The sequence below is a fragment of the Fusarium subglutinans genome, assembly GCF_013396075.1.
Source record: "Fusarium subglutinans strain NRRL 66333 chromosome Unknown NRRL66333_c0000266, whole genome shotgun sequence".
Taxonomy (NCBI): Eukaryota; Fungi; Ascomycota; class Sordariomycetes; order Hypocreales; family Nectriaceae; genus Fusarium; species Fusarium subglutinans.
This window is the reverse complement of record NW_023502329.1, coordinates 1-19,314: the sequence shown is the minus strand read 5'-3', so window position 1 is coordinate 19,314 and position 19,314 is coordinate 1. Positions and strand designations below refer to the sequence as shown.

The window sequence follows — 19,314 nt, the reverse complement described above, 5'->3', positions numbered from 1 at the left end:
GATGATTCAGCATCATAATTCATCTGGTGGTTATCAATATGTCTAAATCCAGGTTGGCCGACACCACGGGTCGAGTCGAAGTTTACACCTCTGAACTTAACCATCACGGGGGCTCCATGCTTAAAAGAGCTCCGTCTACAGTTTTATGTGTTCTAGTTTCTTCAGGTTTATTGGTTTGAGCTCTAGACCAAGCAATCAGGGTGTAACCATATTTCGTAAGCAGCCATCATGCTTTGGTCTCGACACAGAGTTAGATGCTTTCTTTTCCTGTGTTCTTTTTAGCTAAAGTTAAGCCAGAATGACTCAATGGGGAGATTAAACAATTAACTGCTTTATTCTCTATCGGTTTTTATATATATCGCTAGATGCATCGTTGTGGTTAAATTTTGAAAAAAATATAATGCCTCTGTTAATTGCCTGCGCGAATTCCACCAAAACCCCCAAGGACCCAAGCCTGGGGGAAGCCCGATTCACATGTCATATATATGTATATGGTGCTGCATAGAAATGGAAAGATGTCATTCGTACACGGGCCCAATTTATTGTATTTCGTCGAAATACCACGATGACTGCGTACAGTAGTAGGCTAAATGCAATAGTAAGCTGACGGCGCCGATGCCAGTAAGAATCCTTCAAATCCTGTCAGCTTACTTGCTAAAAGAATAGTATAAAGGCACCTGACTCTCAGCTCTAGCCAGATAAAAATCTCACATTAAGTTGCTAGTAGTTACTGGCAACTGGTAACATGTCGTCTTCATCACAGCTTAATGCCGAGCAGGCGCAAGTCTTGGATATCGTCCGTGGCTTTCACGACTATTTCAGTTCCCCGCCCCCATTCAAAGAAGGACAACGTTTCGCCCTGCCGCATGGTCTAATCACAGTTCCTTTCCCACCAGAGATGGGTGGTCTCAAGACAGAACGCTTTGACGACATGTATGAGCGCGTTAGTGGATTGCTCGCCAAACAACAAGAGTCCGGACCAACAGGCTTTAAGCATCAATTGGCAGAACCACGGGCGGATGTATGGGTCTCTCAAAACATAGCTGCTGTGTTCGTGGGTTGGTCAGCCTCCATGGATGGCCGTGGCGAGTTCATCCATACTGTTCACCTCTGCACCTTGCACCATAAATCTGACGACATCCTGAGCGACGGAAACCCATGGCGTATTTCAGCACTTGTTGATATGAAGCATCTGTCACCTGAGCAGCCGGTGCCGTCAGTCGAGACGGGTCCAGTGTCAGAAATCATCGCTCCATTCCAAGACTTTCTCGACAGCATCAAAACTCAAGACTGGGAGGCCATTCCCGCCCTGCTGTTACCTGGTTCGGGGGCTACGATATCGAAAGATGGTCATACACCGAAGATGTTCATGTAGCCGGAACTCATTGAGCGCTTACGGCAACAAGCTCAGAATGGACCTACAATTGAGAAGCGGCTTCTTAACTGCGAGGCACGGCGTTGTAGTGATCTGGGCTTCGTTTGGGCACCGTTCGTGCTTCAGGATGGCAGTATTGAAATTTCCCATGGAGTCAGTGTCTGCTCCTTTAGGTTGGAGGGCGGACGGTGGCTTATCAGTAGTCTTTGCGAAACGCACGATACTAAGTGAATGCATAGTTACAGTCAGAGCCTGTCAACTAGTCTTCAATGATGCATGAACTCATAAAAGGGGTTTCTTTATTGCATCAGTCTCTCACAGTACACAATTTCCCAGTGAAGCGATGCGGTCGGCATCATGGATGAAGCCGCGCAGAGGCAGTCAAGATTCGCAACTGACGAACCCCATGTCATTTGTAGACCAACACCATCAACTCATACTTGAGCAAATCGTGGGAGGAGCTAATGAAAGCTCTGATGAGGCGAACTGGAGAGTATTCAGTCCTTATACAGAAGTCCCGAAATTGCAGTTCCAGCGATCCGCCGTCCGTCGTTCCATCCACCTTCCGTAACGTTACTTTTCTAACTAACGGTCTATTTAAAACTGGGGAGTTTAGTCATGCTGCAAGATGTCTCTTTCGAGTCAGTCTCATTCGTCATCTGATGCCTATCAACATTTCCAAGTGTAGGCTGACCGATAGTCAGGTCGATACCTGCGTCTCTGAAGCTTGGAAGTGCTCTGTCTTCTAGTTCTCTACGTTCTAGTCTCTTCAGATTTACGGTCTCTAGGATCCCAGTCACAGCGCCCGAAAGCCTTCATCGATCTCAAAGACATTTCTGTCGCTTGCTAGCGTTTTCATCATCTTCAACATGACCCAGAAGTCTCAGAGCCTCTTTCGCCGTAAGTCTTGATTGGCGTTGTGTCGACGTCTCAGCATATGGATGCCGCACCATGCCAATAATGGCGTTCCTCAAAGCTAGCAAAAAGGTTAGCACAACTCTGCCACAACGGAAATAAGGTCGGACCCTTATCATGAAGCCTGTTTAAAGCATGAATAGCTTCTCCATACATGTCGTGAAACTCTTTCTGCAACTCACCAGCCTCAGAGCCAGGCCTCCATGGATTCTTGCCCTGTCGCCACGGATGTCGCCCCGAAATCATCTCAATGGCCATTACGCCGATACTCCAGATATCAGCCAGCTCGTTGTACCCTGTCATCTCTCGCTCAGGTGCTAGCCACCCGATCGTTCCGCCAGTTCCAGGCCGAGCAGGGTGATGTCTACCTGGAAAGGGGCTTTCCTCTGCATCGTCGAGATCTAGCAGCACCACAGATATGCTCTCGCTGGTCCAAGTACGGATGCCAATGTTGCCGGGTTTGAGATCTCCATGTATCCAGCGGTGTTTGTGCAGGAAGTTTGTGGCGCCAAGGATGTCTATCAGAACGGTTGTGACGATGGATATCCTGGTTGGTAAGCTCGTGCGGCGACGTTGTACTGTCAGCGATGATCTCACCTTTCTTGACCTTGTTTGAAGAACCCCCTTGTGAGTGCGGTGGAAAGTATGTCCTGAGCAGCTGGTTCTTGAACGAACCAAACGTCCGCTATCCTATTAGATGATCTCACATCATCCGTGATAACTTCGATAAGTCGCAGCAGACGGCTTTCGTTCTTCCTCTGGCATAATGTAGCCAGTGTCTCCAGCTTCGCTTGGACTTTCCGTGTGCGCTCCCTATCTCTCCCAACCTGCACTCTCTTTAAAGCAACACGTTGGCCATGGTCATTTGAAGCGATGCTGACCATTCCGGATGCTCCTTTGCCTACAGTGCCTGCGCTGATAGTCCACTGTCCGATGACAATGGGACTGCTTTCAGATGGTGTTGGTGTCAGTGATAGCTCCAGCAGAGTCTTAGAAATATTGAGGTGCTCGTCCAAGTAACGCTTGACTCTGCTGGGGTAGTCGTCGGCGTAAGACCCTCGAGCATACTGGATGCGGTAGCAGAGGGAGCCGAATGCCAGGCTAGCGGATGAGTGGTTGAAAACTCGTTTCCTGGTGATCTTATCTCCGTTGACCAAGGTGATAGATCTATCAGTCATTGGCTGCACATATATGAAACTTATTTCATCAATTTGGAGAATAGCCTGATTGCGTCGGACTTTGTACAGCTTTTCATTAGCCGAACGTAAACAAAGGACGACATCGTTCAAATGAGGCCCATTTCTCAAGGAACCAACTACCCATCCTCTTGACGGATTTCGAGGGGGTTGATCGAGCGATATGAAGTAATGGCCTTTCCAGATTCTAGACTGCTCTTGATGCTTCTCCTCTTTCTTGTCTGTGCGAAATGATGATTTTGGGTCCCGTGGTGACGAAATTGGTGATGACGATGACAGGTTTTCCGATGCTGGCCTAAGTAATCGACCAACTTCATGGTCATTTTGTTGCTTTGAGGAAATCCACATGCATTTTCGTGTGTGTTGTCGTGCAGCTTGGACATCAGGATCCTCGCTCTGTTCTTGTAGCCACTCGGCAACTTCACTAAATGCCAGCCGCGCCTCAGCGTTATCTGGTGTAAGAATAATACTAGCCCCTTCCGCTGAAGAGCCTGGTAAAGTAGGGTCTTCGGCCGTCTCTTGGCTACTTGGGATATCTGATATATCCATAATTCTGGGTTGTCCATATGAGCTTGAGTTAGAAATAAACAGTTGCTGGAGGGGTAAAATGATTCTGGGTCTGGCGAGTGCAGGGTAAGTTACTAAGCTGGGGTTAAGATCTGAAGATCAAAGAAGTGACCAATGACGTGCTGGTATGGGCAAGGCGTGATCAACGGGCGATTATTCTTCCGCCATCGACGCGTCAATTTGGCGTCAGGCCAGTCGCTTCTCACCTCAACACCATCCATCAATCAGCGCCGCAAATGTTTCCAGGACAGAGAAAACGCGGCTGGCGACAATGCCTGGCCGATAGCTATGAAAAAAACCACGGGGTAAGTATATTAGCATATTAAATGATGGTTCGAGCTGTACTGATTCTATCGCAAGCCTCTCGAGGACCCAGTCCCGACCTTCGGCGCCAAATTGGTGACATTTCCATCGACGCCTACTCTACCCATGTGCTTCGCCACACCTGACCCCGATTTCCTCGAGGAACTTGATCGACGTCTCTGCGCTATCGAAGCCGACCCAGTGCCCAAGTGCCTGCAGCCCCTGTGTTTCGATGAACCTGTGGTCGAGTTGAGCTGCTCCGACAACGACACCGAGGATGAAGGCTGCGAAAAAATGCGAGAATCGATGCGCCAGGCTACGATTCGCGTATATGCGAGTGCCGGAATAGATTTTGTTGCTGTTGAAGCTAAGCGAGAGGCGCGAAGGATTGCGAGGGAGAAGAGACGCAAAGCCAGGGCAGCCGAATCGAACAGTACCAAGTCTGTGCTTCTACCATCGAACGATCATGCTACCAAGCCCTCTAGCAATGCTACTGAAGCAGACACGGCTGAGAATCAGGCCATGCACAAGAAGCGAAAGCACCAAACTGAGGACGAGGAAGATCAGCCTCGTCGCAAGGTCGCCAAACCCAGCGACACAACCAGGGCTCGACCAAATCGACGAACTCGCCCATCGTTGAAGCCGCAAGCTTCATATAGTCCTCCACAAACACCTTCACCAACCGAGAGAGAACATGCACAAGGACAAGCTGGCTCGGCGTCATCTCCCGAGTCTCTCATCGTGCAACAGCCAACACCCGAGCTCGACAGCTACTCGAAGCTCGGGAGGGGCCAGGAATCTCCGACTGCAGGAGCGGAATTGTCACCAGGATGAGCGTTATCGGGCGTATGAGATCTAATTTTAAGAGTTGAGTATAATGCGGCGGCGCACTCCGACTTCTCCCCATGGGTTCAATACTGAACCTAGAGCTATTATTGCCCTCCAGCCCGACCATCAACATGAGCGGATTAAGCTATACAGCTATACATAGAGCTTCGCTACCGCCTGATCGCCTCGCTCGAGCCTGCGCGTGAAGAAATTGAGTCTTTTCGTCTCGGTTACTCGTGCGGTTGGCCATTTGGAGACCCTGCGAAGAACGTCACACCAGTCAATGGGGGCAATTGTCGCGTCCCGATGAGGACGCAAAGATCTTGTAGCTGCCCGTTTAGTGTTAGAAACGCCATGCTGTCGCTAAACAGAGATGTCATGCTGGTAAGAACGCTCTTGATGAGGAGTACTAGGAAGCTTCGTTACAAGGAGGATTATGTTGTATTAGGCACTAAGGCATTGAGGTGGCCTGCGTGGAAATATAGAGTCATAAATTATTTGCTTAACGCCCAAGCTCAATTGCTCGTTTCTGCTCCCTGTTCTATTCCCGTGTTGGATTAATTACACTTCTAATGCATCTCGAGGTGCTTGATCAGCTTGTGACCCACTTTCTACTCCCATTCAACTGACTCTCATTGACTACCAAAGATTGAGTGAATCTTGAGATACCATGCTGCGACTGATTGATTAATGGCTAAAAGATTATGACATCTCCACGAGACATCAATCCAGCAAATTGATAAATACCGGTTATTTTGGATGGCCTGTTATAACCCACCACCGCACATAATTAGCAGAGAAATTGACGTGAGGAATGTGCTTATGGGCGTATTTCTACTCGCCGAGCTTCTTTTCTTCCGCCAACCACTGCATTTGCATTTCAGCGGCTCATCTCACCTATAGTCTACTGTAACCTCAGTCTCGCCTGCAGGCCTCAACCCTTTGTGAATGAAGCCTGAATGTTGGCACTTGACCCTATCTACGCCGGTAATGTTCCCCTCATTCCGTGAACCATTTCCACGCTGGAGGTTCTAATTTCAGTTTGTGATAAAGGGTCTATATGGTACAGAAATATGCTATAAATAACTTATACCAGTTGTGTGGGGATCCAGCACAGATAACTGGATGGGGTAACTCCACACCACCAATAGAGCGCCGGACACTTCTCCCGACCAGAAAAACCCGACCAGAAAAACCAGTAACCTTTTCATCCTGGCTCGTCCAGTTGCTTCACGCGTGCTAGACCTTTCCTTGTTGCTGCGTCCATTACACCTCTGGACCTCCTCCGTTGCTCCAGTTTCTTATCAGGCGGGTGACACGACCTGGCATGGCATGCATTGCTGCCTACTATGTCATGAGCCGTAGGAGAAAACGACACGCCAACATGCTGTCTTTCCATATGGTTTTGTAACCAATCAGAAATTCAGCGAAAAAAAACTTCTGATATAACCAAAGTTAGGACACCAACTAAGGGGAAAAACAAAAGATGACCCCTCGGTGGGGGAAATGGCAGCGAATCTTGGTGTATTGAGGTCGTTTGATTTAGTTCCCCAAGGACTCAGTTCCAGCTTCCTACGTTTTTGGTTATCATCACACGGAGTACTCTCCTCTTCTCTCTGATCATAAATGCTCTAGCAATGCTAAATGGGATGACTGCATATGCAGGCTAGCAATCGACCCTATCAGAAGAAGTTCAACTCGCTATCTGCTGCTCGCAGTCCATGCCCTTTGTAGAGTTCATTTGCCACATCAGCATAGACCGGGGTGTTAGGAGGCCTCATTCCCAAGACACAGGCACTCACAGGTGCAGAAATTAGAGAGCGATAACGAGATATGGCGCGTGGGGCAAGCATCAGGTGCCGCATAGACTCAAGTAACAGTCAATTGAGAAAGCATTAGGAAGCTGAGAAGTGCGATGCTCAGCTAATTCCGTCGAGGTGAGCCCAAGAATGAATCTTCAATCGACATCACACTGGTATCGTGCAAAGCGTGGAGTAGCCACAACGAACATTCCAGCTTTGGTTGAAAGAGCCTCAATTAAGGTGAAGGTCAAATTGAACCAGCCAATTATGCAGTCGGCTTGATCTAACCAATCAAGGAGAACATCACAGAGTAACGCCTTGACGGTTGAAGCCAGAATCATGTTAGTATTGCCGTATTTGGAACTTGGGTCCATTTTAGAGGGTAAATCGTATTAGAAGTTGACCACTGAATGATGGGGCTCTATGGAAGGGCCACAAATTCCAATTTCGGAGCAAATGAGATATACCAAACCAGGGGCAGGGTATGAAAGAGGCTGCATCAGTTACTTATCTACCTCTGCTGGGTGATGGTTTACAAATAATGATACACCAAGAAGGTTAGTAGTAAGAATGACTCTTAGGTAAGTCCGCTATACTCTGCTAGGCATTTGATAGCATGGATCTATACACATAGAAAGGAACTTTAGAGATAATTCTTCAGAAAGTAAGTGGTTATCATAAGAAAGTAAAAAACGCATTTGCATACGTAAGTGAATTAACCACAGGCGATTGATCGACATGGAAAAGACAAGTCGCCAGAGCATGGACACAGGAAATAAGGTGGAGAGAAAGAGAGAGGGGTGCACGACAACTAAGAATAGAAGAGGATGTTTACAGCTGAAAGCAAGCGGGTGCAATTTGATATGAGCTAGTCTGGTTTTATCTTTTTACACACAGCGTCGCGCGTCTGCAGGACAAGGGGGAGAAGATCTTAGCGTCTTGGTATGTGTTGTCTCCCTGTGGTGGGCCTCCTGGTGGGCCTCCTGGGATAAATGCTATCCCCTCCTCCCTGAATTGCATCTACCCGTCATTCGCTTACAACTTTAGAAATCGCCACTTCTCGTACATTTATTAATTGTAGAGAAAGAAATACCAAGCTGCAACAGCTGAAGGTATCCTCATGGCTTCAACAGATAAGAAGCCATCCGAGGAGGCGCTTTTGAACTGGTACAAAGGCTTACAGCCGCTCACAGTCGATATTGTGGGAGACTTTGCAGGCCGAGAGCTATTCCTAATCCATGGAGAGGCTTTGATGCAGTATTGCCTCATCGAGGCCAGAGTTGATTTTGACAGTAAGTCCTTCCATTTCGCTGGAGTTTGTGAGATAGCGCCTGACAAACCATTGTAGAAGGCTTCCAGTTGTTGCACGCCATTCAAGCCGTGGAGAAGTTCCTCGTAAATCTAAAGAATGGGGACTGCAACTTTGATATAGTGTTCTTTCGTGACTTTGAAAATGTCTGCGCGTCTGAGGGTAGCGCCGGCTCGAAACATCCTTACAAGTACAAGCTTACACGCCGGATTCTCATCCAGCACCTTACCCGAGGCATCGCCGACTTCGAGATCCTGGAATTTGATTCCTTTGACAGTCAAGAGTGTAGAGCGTATCTCGCTAACAATGCAGTACATTTCATGCTCTGTGATGATGGAAGGGGAGTCAGCCTAGACCAGTCTGTTCGCCTTCGACATCTTATATGGAAAGTCATAAGCAGCGGGAGAAATGTGGCCCTCATCAACTCGATTTCATGGAAGAGTTCAAAAGTAAGCCCGATTGACTTGAATCCTAAGGTTGTGTCAATGCTAATGGGTTCAGATTTTCATGCCTCTCCTGAGTGGTTCGAAGGGTATGCTGCCAGATCTCTATATCGACACTCCCACGTGTGAGACGAAGCCATCGGCGGACTTGTCCCAGAAAGTACTTGACGAGACGCTGAGACTCTCAATTGAAAGCTCGGACCTTTCAGCAAGAGAAAAGTTCGCTGCCGTCTTTTGCCGCGTTTTCCTTGAACAATCCTCGAAGGAAGGTGAGATATCTGGCGTTGACCTCGAGCTTGTGGAGGCGCTGCTTCTTCACATGGCTGCTCTTAGAGCCTGCCATCTCCAAAACCGAAATATCCACCCAGAGAGATTTTCGAAACACGTTGTTGATAACTACGACACTGGTTTTGTACAACTCTTTTGCACTGCATCCCAAAATCTGGCAGAGAATGGATATGCTGTGACAAGGCAAGCCGAGTGGGATTTATTTGATCTCTTCGATGGCCGTATATTCTTTTACATTCTCCAATCGATACGGGATGGATCCGAGTTTCCTATGCCCATTGTTGACCGAGCAAAAGTTCTTTCGGCAACCGCTTTTGGGCACAGGAGCATGGATGGTCGAGGCCTTTTCATGGCTCTCAAAGCATCAGAGAGTAACCTACCTCCTATACCACCTCACTCGACTCCCACTGTTTTGTCGTTCGATCACCCCGTACTAAATGAGTTCCTCGAGGATGTCTGGGTCAAAGAAGTGGTAGATGATGTCGATCCTGTTGCTGAGGTTGTGTTCCAAGATCTTCGTCACTGGCATGCTTACAAACCAATCACCACTAGTACAAGGATGACACGTGACAATGTCCCCGTCTGGCTGGAGAATCTTAGGCGCAGGAGACATCAAAGACAAATGGCAGATGTAATTTTGTACGCAGCGAGTCTCAGCAACTCGGTTGGAAAGGTTTTCAGCCGAGAAACTATTGTTGTGGGCGCACTCACCAAGCAAAAGTCGGCTCACGCTGGGTTGGATGCAGACACAAACGGTAGAAGGCAGGCAAAGGTAGGCAATCAAGGTCTCAGAGGTGGTAAACAGAAGGCACTCCTAGCTGCCTGTGCGCTGAATGAGAAGAAAGCGATAGCAAAGCAAAACGATGCCTTGCACCTCTGGGCCATAAAATGTGCCGAAATTGAGAACACTGGTAGTCCAGTTAAGCAATATCTCAAGGCTCTGGATTTTCTATCTGATGGATCCCCAGGAAGCCATATTTCTGTTAAGCCAGAAGTCTTACTGTATCTTTGTCACATACTTCGGAGAATCTGGGACCAGACGCGTAAACAGGTCGATGAGGATTCCTCCAGAGGTTAGTTCCAACTTCGGCCATCAGAATGACTTTTCTGTTATTGGAAAAACGGAACTAACGTTCTTAGGGCTATACCTTATATCTATGATATGGAACTGGCTTAAGGTCATTTCGAGATCGGACAAGTGTACGCCAGATGTTGCAAGTGCCGCCCAAGGAATCATGAGAACCCTCGCAATAAGCCAGCTGGGGATCACTATCCAGGGGCCACAACGCAAGCTGCCTTTCGCCATCTTACCTTGGATGATGATGAAAGATGCACCGAGACTTTTACAGGATCATCGACTTCTTCAGCTTCATCACGGGGGGCCTTACATGGATAGGCGATTTGACTCTCGGCCCGATGGACGAGTGCCCTTTGAACCAGATGCCTGGCAGCGGGACATTCTCGACTCGATTGATGCCGATGAAAGCTTGTTAGTTGTGGCTCCAACATCTGCAGGAAAAACCTTCATATCCTTCTACGCCATGAAGAAAGTACTTGAGAAGAGCGACGATGGAGTCCTGGTGTACGTCGCTCCCACAAAGGCCCTCGTGAACCAGATTGCTGCGGAGATCGAGGCCCGGTTCTCCAAACGATTCAGGACGCAGGAAGGCAAATCCGTTTGGGCAATCCACACACGTGATTACCGCATCAACAACCCTGCTCGGTGCCAAATCTTGGTTACAGTGCCTCACATGTTGCAAATCATGCTCCTGGCCCCGACAAACGCTAGCAGCCCAACTGCATGGTCACGGCGTGTGAAGAGAATCATATTTGACGAGGTTCACTGTATCGGACAAGCTGAGGATGGTATCATCTGGGAACAGCTGCTGTTGCTTGCCCCGTGTCCTATCATTGCCCTCTCGGCGACTGTTGGAAACCCTGACGAGCTTAGGGACTGGCTTTCCAAATTACAGGCACAAAAGGGGTTTAGAATTAAGATGGTTGTGCATGAAGTCCGATACTCTGATCTCCGTAAATTCATTTACGAGCCTCCGCATAACTTTAGCTTCAATGGGCTCGCAAAGGTTTCCAGACTTCCTGTACCAGGGCTCGACGAGGGTGACAGCATCAGTCCAAACTTCAAGTTTGTGCACCCTATAGTAGCCCTTAAAGACAGGCGAGTTTGATCCCTAATGCCGAGGCTGGGGGCAGGTACTGACCGATCTGTTTAACAGGAACATTGCAGCGCTAGATGATATCACTCTGGAGGCTAGAGACTGCCTCACTCTTTGGAACAACATGCAGAGCACTTTTACGAAAGACCTCCTCGGAAACCAGAGCGAACTTGACCCTCTGATAGTCCTGCCAGAGGTGATCGAAAAATCTCATATTGTGGAATGGGAGAAACGCCTAAAGAGGAAGTTAAAGGAGGCCATGGAGAACCCCGAATCTCCCTTCTACGTTTTGCAAGAGAGCATTGACTCTTCAGCACATAATGAAAGGACTTCCAAGATCCAACACTGCGTGCAATCAAATCCCGTTGACCATATTGATAGGCTGTTTACTTTGGCATGTGAGCTTCACTTACAGGACGCCTTGCCAGCTCTTGTTTTTAACTACGACCGCTCCGAGTGCGAAAAAGCTGTCAGAAGCATCTCCTGTAAACTGAACGACGCCGAACAGGCGTTCAAGGGAAGTGACACTACCTGGAAGAAGAAACTCCGCGACTTTGAACAGTGGCAACGGCAGAAAGGAAATAACCGCGAGGTTCGATTCTCCAAACGCTCAGAAAGTGGGGAACGGAATCCATCAAAGCTTGAGATCGCCCGGGAGGAGGGGAGTGTTGAGGCCAGCCCTTGGGAGAGTTTCGATCCCGAGGCCCCCTTAGACCACTTCAGCTTCGCAGACGCCAAAATAATGCAGCAGAAAGACCTTGACGATTTGTTGCTTCGACTGGATCCGAAGAAAGTCCAGCTATGGCTAATCGATGCCCTTCGACGTGGATTGGGTGTTCATCACGCCGGTATGAACCTCCAGTACCGTCGCATGTAAGTTCAATCTATTTGTCCATCTCACATTCAACCCTTGACCCAGGACTGAGATGCGAGGAATGGTCTCTGACTGAATGTAGTGTAGAGATACTCTTCCGGAAGGGCTATATCCGACTAGTCGTTGCAACTGGAACCCTTGCACTTGGCATTAACATGCCCTGCAAGACAGTCGTCTTCAGCGGGGACTCTATGTTTCTGTCCCCTCAGAACTATCGCCAGGCGTCCGGCCGCGCTGGAAGACGTGGGTTCGATTTGCTTGGAAATGTCGTCTTTAACGGTATCAGCCGAGATCGGGTGCACGAGATCATGTCCTCTCGGCTACCTGCTCTTAAGGGCCAATTCCCAATCTCAACCACGCTTGTCCTTCGTCTATTTGTCCTCCTGAGTGGAACGAACAACAATGAATTCGCTGTCAGCGCGGTCAAATCTCTCTTATCACAAACTCGCTTATACCTAGGAGGACCAGATGCCGAAATGACAGTCAAACACCACCTGCGCTTCTCGATCGAATACCTGAGACGCCAAAACCTTCTCTCGGTAAAAGGAGTGCCTATTCACTTCGCGGGATTAGTAGGTCATTTGTACTTTACGGAGAACGCCGTCTTTGCATTTCACTCGTTGCTCCGCGGTGGCTACTTTCATAAGTTGTGCAACGACATTGACTGCGATCGTGAGAGAGTGCTTCGCGAGATGATGTTGGTGCTCAGCCACCTGTTCAACAGAATTCCTATTCAGCAGACTGCGAAAGCCCTAGAAATCGTCGAAAGCTCTTCATCTGATATCTTCCTCAAACGACTGCCAGTTGCTGCAGAGCAACTACTTGTTCGGCATAACCGGGAAACCCTCTTGACTTTCAAGGACTATGTATCATCTTACATCAATGCACACTTGCATGACCTACCAGACCGCACACTTCCACTGACCAAGATTCCGATTGGACCAGAGAAAGGAAGCGGGTGCAGTCTGACAAGCGACCCTCCACCGGTCATCCGGTCCCCGTTTGTGGCACTTTCTGGATTCACGGATGACTTTGACTCAATCAAAGAGCTGTGTTCGACAGTTAGAAACGGGGTATTTCTAGAAGAGTCTTCTATCCCTTACCTCCCAGTCTGGCCGATCGATACCACTGTTGAGCTAAACGCCTATCTCTATGACTTTTTCAAACACGGGAGTTTGAAAGTGCTGGTGCGCGATAACCTTATCAAGCGGGGCGACGTGTGGTTTCATCTTAAGGACTTTTCCCTCGTACTTAAGACCATCGTGACCAGCCTCAAGGGCGTGATTGACTCAGGGGGCGGCTTCTACATGGAGGATACTGATGGTGATGACAACATGAGTGACATGAGCGAAGGAGACAAAGAGGCTATTCCAGAGGTGGTTGAGGTACAGAAGGCAGATGAAGCACCCGAGGATATTGCTAAAGCGTTAGCAAAGACTAAGGCTACTGCTGAGGTTCCCGATAGCTGGGAGGATGAGAGTGACGCATCTGCATCTGAGTCTGGAGGTTCCATGCCCGATTCGAGTGTTGTTGGCTCATCTGCATCCAAAGATCCAGTCGTTATGCAGTCTGAATTTGATAACGGATGTAGATTAATGCAGGTCTTAAGGGCGTTCGAGTTGCTGGAAGCAGAGTTCGCAGACAAATTCTACAAAATAGGTGCTTGACCGGCACTAGGGACTCAGGGAGGAAAGTACCCGCAACAATACCAATCCACTTCAAAGGAGAAGACAAATGCTTTCCAGTACGAGTGACACGATTCAGTGCCAAGATGTAACCGGGGCCTTCAATAAGTCCCAGCTTTGCCTCCATTCGCCGTGCATTGTTTGTCATGAAATACTCGGAATTTGAATCGAGATAATCGTGATACGCGAGAACATCTTGGCGATGAGAAAGCTCGGAAGGCTCTGGTGCAAGAATCCCTCTGAATCTTTGTTTTGAGGTCTCTGGGTCTGAGTCTGACTTCGCTTTCCAGGCAAACAGTGACAGATCAGTGCTCTCCCTGCATATCTCTTCTTGTAGTCGAAGAAACGCCCTGGCTCCTTCGCCGTATATCAGTGGCCTGGGATATGGTTAGTCTTCACCTTCTTGAAATGTAAAAGGAGGCAAGTGCATGTGGATACTAAAGATGCCCAGCAGACAATAAGCCATGTCCTCCACACTGGTAGTTTTGCCAGCCGAGGCCCACGTCATCTTTCTCGCGACAGGGTTTCTTGAAAGACAGGCACTGTTCTGAAGAACAGGTATATCTATCCCTGACTTCTATGAGATTCCCAATCGCAAAGGAAAACGATCTCCTCGAGGCTGCCACGCGCTACCCAAAAACTGGATCCTTTGTGGCGGGATGAGCTCCTGCAGTGTCCATCCTCAGCTGAACCAGCGATATCCTCCTCCAGCCAGCCAGTCAAGCATGAGACCTCCGCCTAGGACTGATGACAGGTCTGAGATGAATCCAAAGTAGACCGGAATCTGTTATATCAGTCGAACATGGAGTTGATAGCTTCTGTTGTTTCAGCGCTGCTCGTCTAGTCAGTACAGCAAATATCAACCCATGCGTACTTGAGGCCCCGGCTTTTCGCCTGCAAAGTCCAGGTTGCCAAAGTACTGCAAAGATACCTCATCTTGCTCCCACGTATGCGAGAGAATAGCGTATTGCACATTACGAGGCTCCAGAACGGATTCCAGCAAAAGGCTAGTAGTGTTGGTCAGCCACATTTCAAGACTTACTCTGCCCCTGGAGGAATTACAGACGACGCCTACAACAGGGGGAGGGAGAGTTGAAGCTGCTTGTATACGGTGGAGATTATATATTTTGAGGCATGTGACAACCATAAGCTCTCATTTGCCTCACAAACGTCGAAGGTCAAAAGGTTGAGCAGAGGACAATGTACAAGATGGTTCCAGGTCGCCTCAGCACTGAGCATCTAAGAGCATTGATCTGACCGATCGGCGATGCGCGAAACACGGTGAATGATTTCTACCTGTGATGTTGTGGTAGGAGACTCAGAGTCAGCCAAGCTCCGACTCGTTGTATCGTCGAAGAACGTATGATCATGCACGCGATCATGTGATATTGTCGATTGTGAGTACTGATCCAGCGCCCCTTCGATACTCTGCGGGATGATGCTACAGCGTCCCACGACATGGAATAAATCTCGATCAAATTTAGACCGCACCGAAGAGAGCTCTCGCCGTGGCGCCTTTGTGTTAGCCACCTTTGTGCTAATTAAATCATCGGTGCCCTTCTGAGCCATACGTTGGAAACAACTTGGCCGGGTTTAATGTTGTGGGGCTAGCGATAGAAAAGCTAAGAAGCTACCTTCCCCTGAGCCAGTCTGGATACTAAGCTGAAGGTAGCTCACTCACGGAGGATCTGAGAAATCGTTTTACTTGGTCAGATTTACCTCCCAGACCAGCCAGGTACCAGGTAGGCTGCAAGGACGCGCTAATTGGCCTGGCAGATCCGACGACCTGCCATCACATATTAAATATTAAATATCATTCTAAATCTAGTGTTTTGGATTTTTCTTAGTATAAAAATCTGGCATATTTATAAACCGTTTGGCTGTTTATTGGATTGCATCTAATATATTAGCAGTGTTACATAGCCATGAGAGTGATATAGAAATGCAGTATGCTTACGATCTGGGCGTGACTTGACTCTGATACTTGCCATTTCAATGTGAAATCATAGTAGTGCGGAGGGATGAGCTGCTGTCGGGGCAATCGTCGGTAAGGCAATTTGAGGTATTAACGAAGTAATGTAACCTCTAGATTGAGAAGCATTAAGGCTTGAGATATTGCTGACAAGATAAAAGATGGCTGATAGTCCAACTTGAAGCTAACTGGGATAAGTGATCGACTGGATTTGAAAGGAACTAAATGCATCTACGCGAATCAGCTTTTGTCGCTTCAATTAATACAGTCCATATTACTAATAAAGAAAAGGCCAGAAGCGGCCGGGGTCCTAGGCCATGTCAGTAACCATGATCGCAGCTGTGTGTTTACTGGATATCAATACAGTATAGGGCAGTGCAAGCACCCAATAAATACGAGACCCCCCTCATCATTTCAAGGTTACATTTTAGGTCAGGGTGAGTGTCAACAGCAAATATTTGGTTGCTTAAGGTGCCACGTATAAATTCTGATCTTGTTAAGTAATTCTGCCTTACCCCGCTCGTATCGGCAGGCTGACTTCTCAGCAATTGGGATTGTATATAAGCGAGGGAATTTTCCACTCAAGCCTTTTCTGCAGCGTTCTCTCGTTAAATAGCCCCAAGTGAAACAGAAAGCAAAAGCCCTGCGGCCTACATTTAATTCCTCTAGCCTATAATCAGGTTATATACATAAGACCAGTCGTAATAATTCTTTACAGTGAGTTACGAGAGCTATCTTTACCGTTCATCTTCGGAGCACGGCTAAACATCGTTAGATACTCTTATTTACAATGGAACAAGATCTACTAAGCTTTAAATCTAAAGTTACTGCGCTGCAGGCACACTCTTGTATTTGTTGCCAGAAGCTGCTGATCCATAATACATCGACCTATGGTAATACTACAGGCAAGTTTTCCTACACCAAAGTGGCAGAGATGGCTTCCTCGGGCTGCCTGCTCTTCCAGACTTTACAAACAAAGTTCGACCGTATCTCATATCCGGCTTGTTGAACACGTCACGACTTGATCTTAAAACCGCAGACTTGGACCAATAGTGATATATTGCTGGGCCTTGGCTTCAAATGGGAAATGAAGCCAGAAGATAATCAAGTCAAGGGTTACGAGGAAGATGAGGAAGAGGAGATGCTATTCGCTTTCGTCCCAAAAGGTGAACAACTATTTAGTTCAAGACGAAAAAAGGATATGATCTGTCATGCTAACTAAACCAATAGATGATCTTGCTGCTAAATTTGTTGAGGGTTCGCCTTTCAATCTCCATCCTGGCTCGGCCGAAAGCTTCACATGGATAAAAGAGCGGTTGCACAGATGCCGACGCCGTCATGCCAAATGCAAAAAACGCGCCAGAGAGAATCAACAAAACCTGGCTATGCCGAAGCGACTACTGGATGTAGGTCAACTCGGTGACCCCGTTATTGGGTTGTTGGAAGCAAACGAGGATGCTAGAGTATCCTTTGCTATTGCTAGTTATGTATGGGGCAACGGCTCAAAGAAGGACGCAATAAAACGAACTCAAACGACCAAGGAAAACATAGGCTACAGAATGGCTTCAGGGATCGAAGTCATAGGCCTACCAAAAACTATTCAGAACCTCATTGAAGTCACGCGACAGATCGGTCTTGAATATCTTTGGCTGGATGCTTTCTGCATCATTCAAGATGACGAGGACGATGCACACCATCAAGTTAACTCAATGTCAGAGTTCTACAAGCAAGCAGACATCCTAATTTCAGCTGCAAGTGCTTCGGACGGTGATGAGGGATTTCTACAATCTAGAATGGTTGATCGGTGTTACGGCTCGATCTTTGAGTTGCCTTACAAGTGGAAAGTTGATGGCCACGAGACTCAAGGATCCTTGCTCTTGTCGGAAATGGACTTAGACGGTTCTACAGACAAGGATCCTGTGCATATGCGAATCTGGACATTTCAGGAACATCTCGTGTCATCGCGGGTCATCAGCTTTGGCTCTCGACAGATCAAGTGGACATGCCAGCAAGAAAAGAATTCTGTAGATGGCGGCTATTACTACCCAATGGCAGATGGCCTGGACGATAATCTCGATACAGCATTTTCCCCGTCTCCATATCCCTCCGAGACCTTCATGGAAAAGAACTTCAGGGTTTGGGGTTGGATGGGCATCGTTGAGGAATATTCAAAGCGTGACTACTCTTGTCTAATATATTTCACCACTACCCCGTATACCCCCCGACCCCGCATACCTGTAATAACCTTATAATATAATCTATAGATAACTTTAATTAATTACATAGCAATAAGTATTTATTTAATTATTCTAAGATTTTAAATACTAATTAAAGAATGTCCTCTTTACTATTAGTATTTTTAGTAGCTTTTTTTTATATAGTTTTTATATATTTTCTTTAACTTAATATAATATATTCTTCTTAGCTTAATCTTATATTATAATAATCTGTTTAATTATAAGAAAAGCTTAGTTTAGGTTAAATTAAATAGAGACTTAGCCTATAGAGGCTTTTACTACTACTAATACTTTAAGTATAGCTTTTTCCTTTTCTAGGTATTATATTTAACTATTCTTCTAGTTAATAGACTTTATTGCCTTCCTTATAATATAATTAAAGTTATAGATTAAGGGAATTCTATTCTTTTAAGCCTCTTAAAGCTATTTTTTAATATCTTAACTTCCTTAAGGTATTCCCTATAAGGTCTCCTTAACTACCTGCTACTTCCTTAGTATTATAGGCCCCTTAAATAACTAGCATTTCTTCTCCTTAGGCTTTAATAACTTTAAAGCCTTTTTAATATTTATTAAAAAGAGACTAGTAGCTAAGAAGCTACTTAAAATATTCCTCTAAGTCAGGGCTTTTTAAGAAGCCTTTTTATAAGCTTTTAGGAATAGTTATTACTAATATAGTAATATTACTTTATATAAGGCTTAAAATCGGGTTAACTAGTAATAGTACTGTTTTAATAGCCTAAATATAGTAACATTAAGTAGCTATATAATATATAAAGAATATAAGGGTAACTAAAAGAGCTAAATCTTATTTAATTAAGCCTTTTTTATTAGTTTTACTATTATATATAACTTATACTAGTTTAGGACTAAAAGTCTTTATTAAGACAGGTCTAATAATATAATCTTAGGTATAAATACCTCTATAAACTATTTAAAGAAAATATTAGTATTAAACTAACCTAAAAGACTTATAGTATATTTTTAATTAGGAAAAATGCTTAGAAACTACTATCCTTAAAGGTTTTTACTAGTAAAAATAATAGTTAGGGTTAGATACTAACTGTTTACTAATATAGACTTTAAAACCAAGCTCTAGGTTAAATTATCTAACTTAATATACTTTAAACCAAAAGTTATAATAGTCCTAACTATAGTCTTACTATTAGTTTCCTTTAATTACACCCTAGTCTTATTAATATTATATAAATTAAACTATAGGATCTTTTTAAACTTAATAATATAGGTAAGACTATTATAGTACTTTATAAGCATTTTCTTTATAATATAATACTTCCTTATAGTATTTATAACTCTTAATAGCTTTATTTTTATTATTTTATAGTATA

The 19,314-nt window shown here is 46.1% G+C and overlaps 6 protein-coding genes across 6 annotated transcripts; 4 read left to right on the top strand and 2 right to left on the bottom strand.

Annotated features, from left to right (window-relative positions):
* Positions 1 to 745: 745 nt before the first annotated feature.
* FSUBG_12392 (uncharacterized protein) lies at positions 746 to 1,375 on the top strand (the record flags this gene model as incomplete). The annotated part of the gene is made up of 1 exon (XM_036677175.1): positions 746 to 1,375. One exon carries the CDS (start codon positions 746 to 748, stop codon positions 1,373 to 1,375), a length of 630 nt encoding a protein of 209 aa, XP_036532128.1.
* Positions 1,376 to 2,199: 824 nt separating this feature from the next.
* FSUBG_12391 (STE kinase) lies at positions 2,200 to 4,035 on the bottom strand (the record flags this gene model as incomplete). The annotated part of the gene is made up of 3 exons (XM_036677174.1): positions 2,200 to 2,351; positions 2,473 to 2,837; positions 2,888 to 4,035. 3 exons carry the CDS (start codon positions 4,033 to 4,035, stop codon positions 2,200 to 2,202), a joined length of 1,665 nt encoding a protein of 554 aa, XP_036532127.1.
* A 254-nt stretch (positions 4,036 to 4,289) lies between these two features.
* FSUBG_12390 (uncharacterized protein) lies at positions 4,290 to 5,190 on the top strand (the record flags this gene model as incomplete). Its single annotated transcript, XM_036677173.1, has 2 exons — positions 4,290 to 4,358; positions 4,414 to 5,190. 2 exons carry the CDS (start codon positions 4,290 to 4,292, stop codon positions 5,188 to 5,190), a joined length of 846 nt encoding a protein of 281 aa, XP_036532126.1.
* Positions 5,191 to 8,106: 2,916 nt separating this feature from the next.
* On the top strand, positions 8,107 to 13,828 carry FSUBG_12389 (dead deah box helicase; the record flags this gene model as incomplete). Its single annotated transcript, XM_036677171.1, has 7 exons — positions 8,107 to 8,278; positions 8,335 to 8,744; positions 8,797 to 10,099; positions 10,167 to 11,169; positions 11,261 to 12,073; positions 12,157 to 13,661; positions 13,752 to 13,828. The coding sequence occupies 7 exons, from the start codon at positions 8,107 to 8,109 to the stop codon at positions 13,826 to 13,828; spliced, it is 5,283 nt and encodes a 1,760-aa protein (XP_036532125.1).
* Positions 13,829 to 14,441: 613 nt separating this feature from the next.
* FSUBG_12388 (het domain protein) lies at positions 14,442 to 14,789 on the bottom strand (the record flags this gene model as incomplete). Its single annotated transcript, XM_036677170.1, has 2 exons — positions 14,442 to 14,543; positions 14,634 to 14,789. 2 exons carry the CDS (start codon positions 14,787 to 14,789, stop codon positions 14,442 to 14,444), a joined length of 258 nt encoding a protein of 85 aa, XP_036532124.1.
* A 2,029-nt stretch (positions 14,790 to 16,818) lies between these two features.
* On the top strand, positions 16,819 to 17,999 carry FSUBG_12387 (uncharacterized protein; the record flags this gene model as incomplete). The annotated part of the gene is made up of 3 exons (XM_036677169.1): positions 16,819 to 16,897; positions 16,962 to 17,943; positions 17,996 to 17,999. The coding sequence occupies 3 exons, from the start codon at positions 16,819 to 16,821 to the stop codon at positions 17,997 to 17,999; spliced, it is 1,065 nt and encodes a 354-aa protein (XP_036532123.1).
* Positions 18,000 to 19,314: the final 1,315 nt, after the last annotated feature.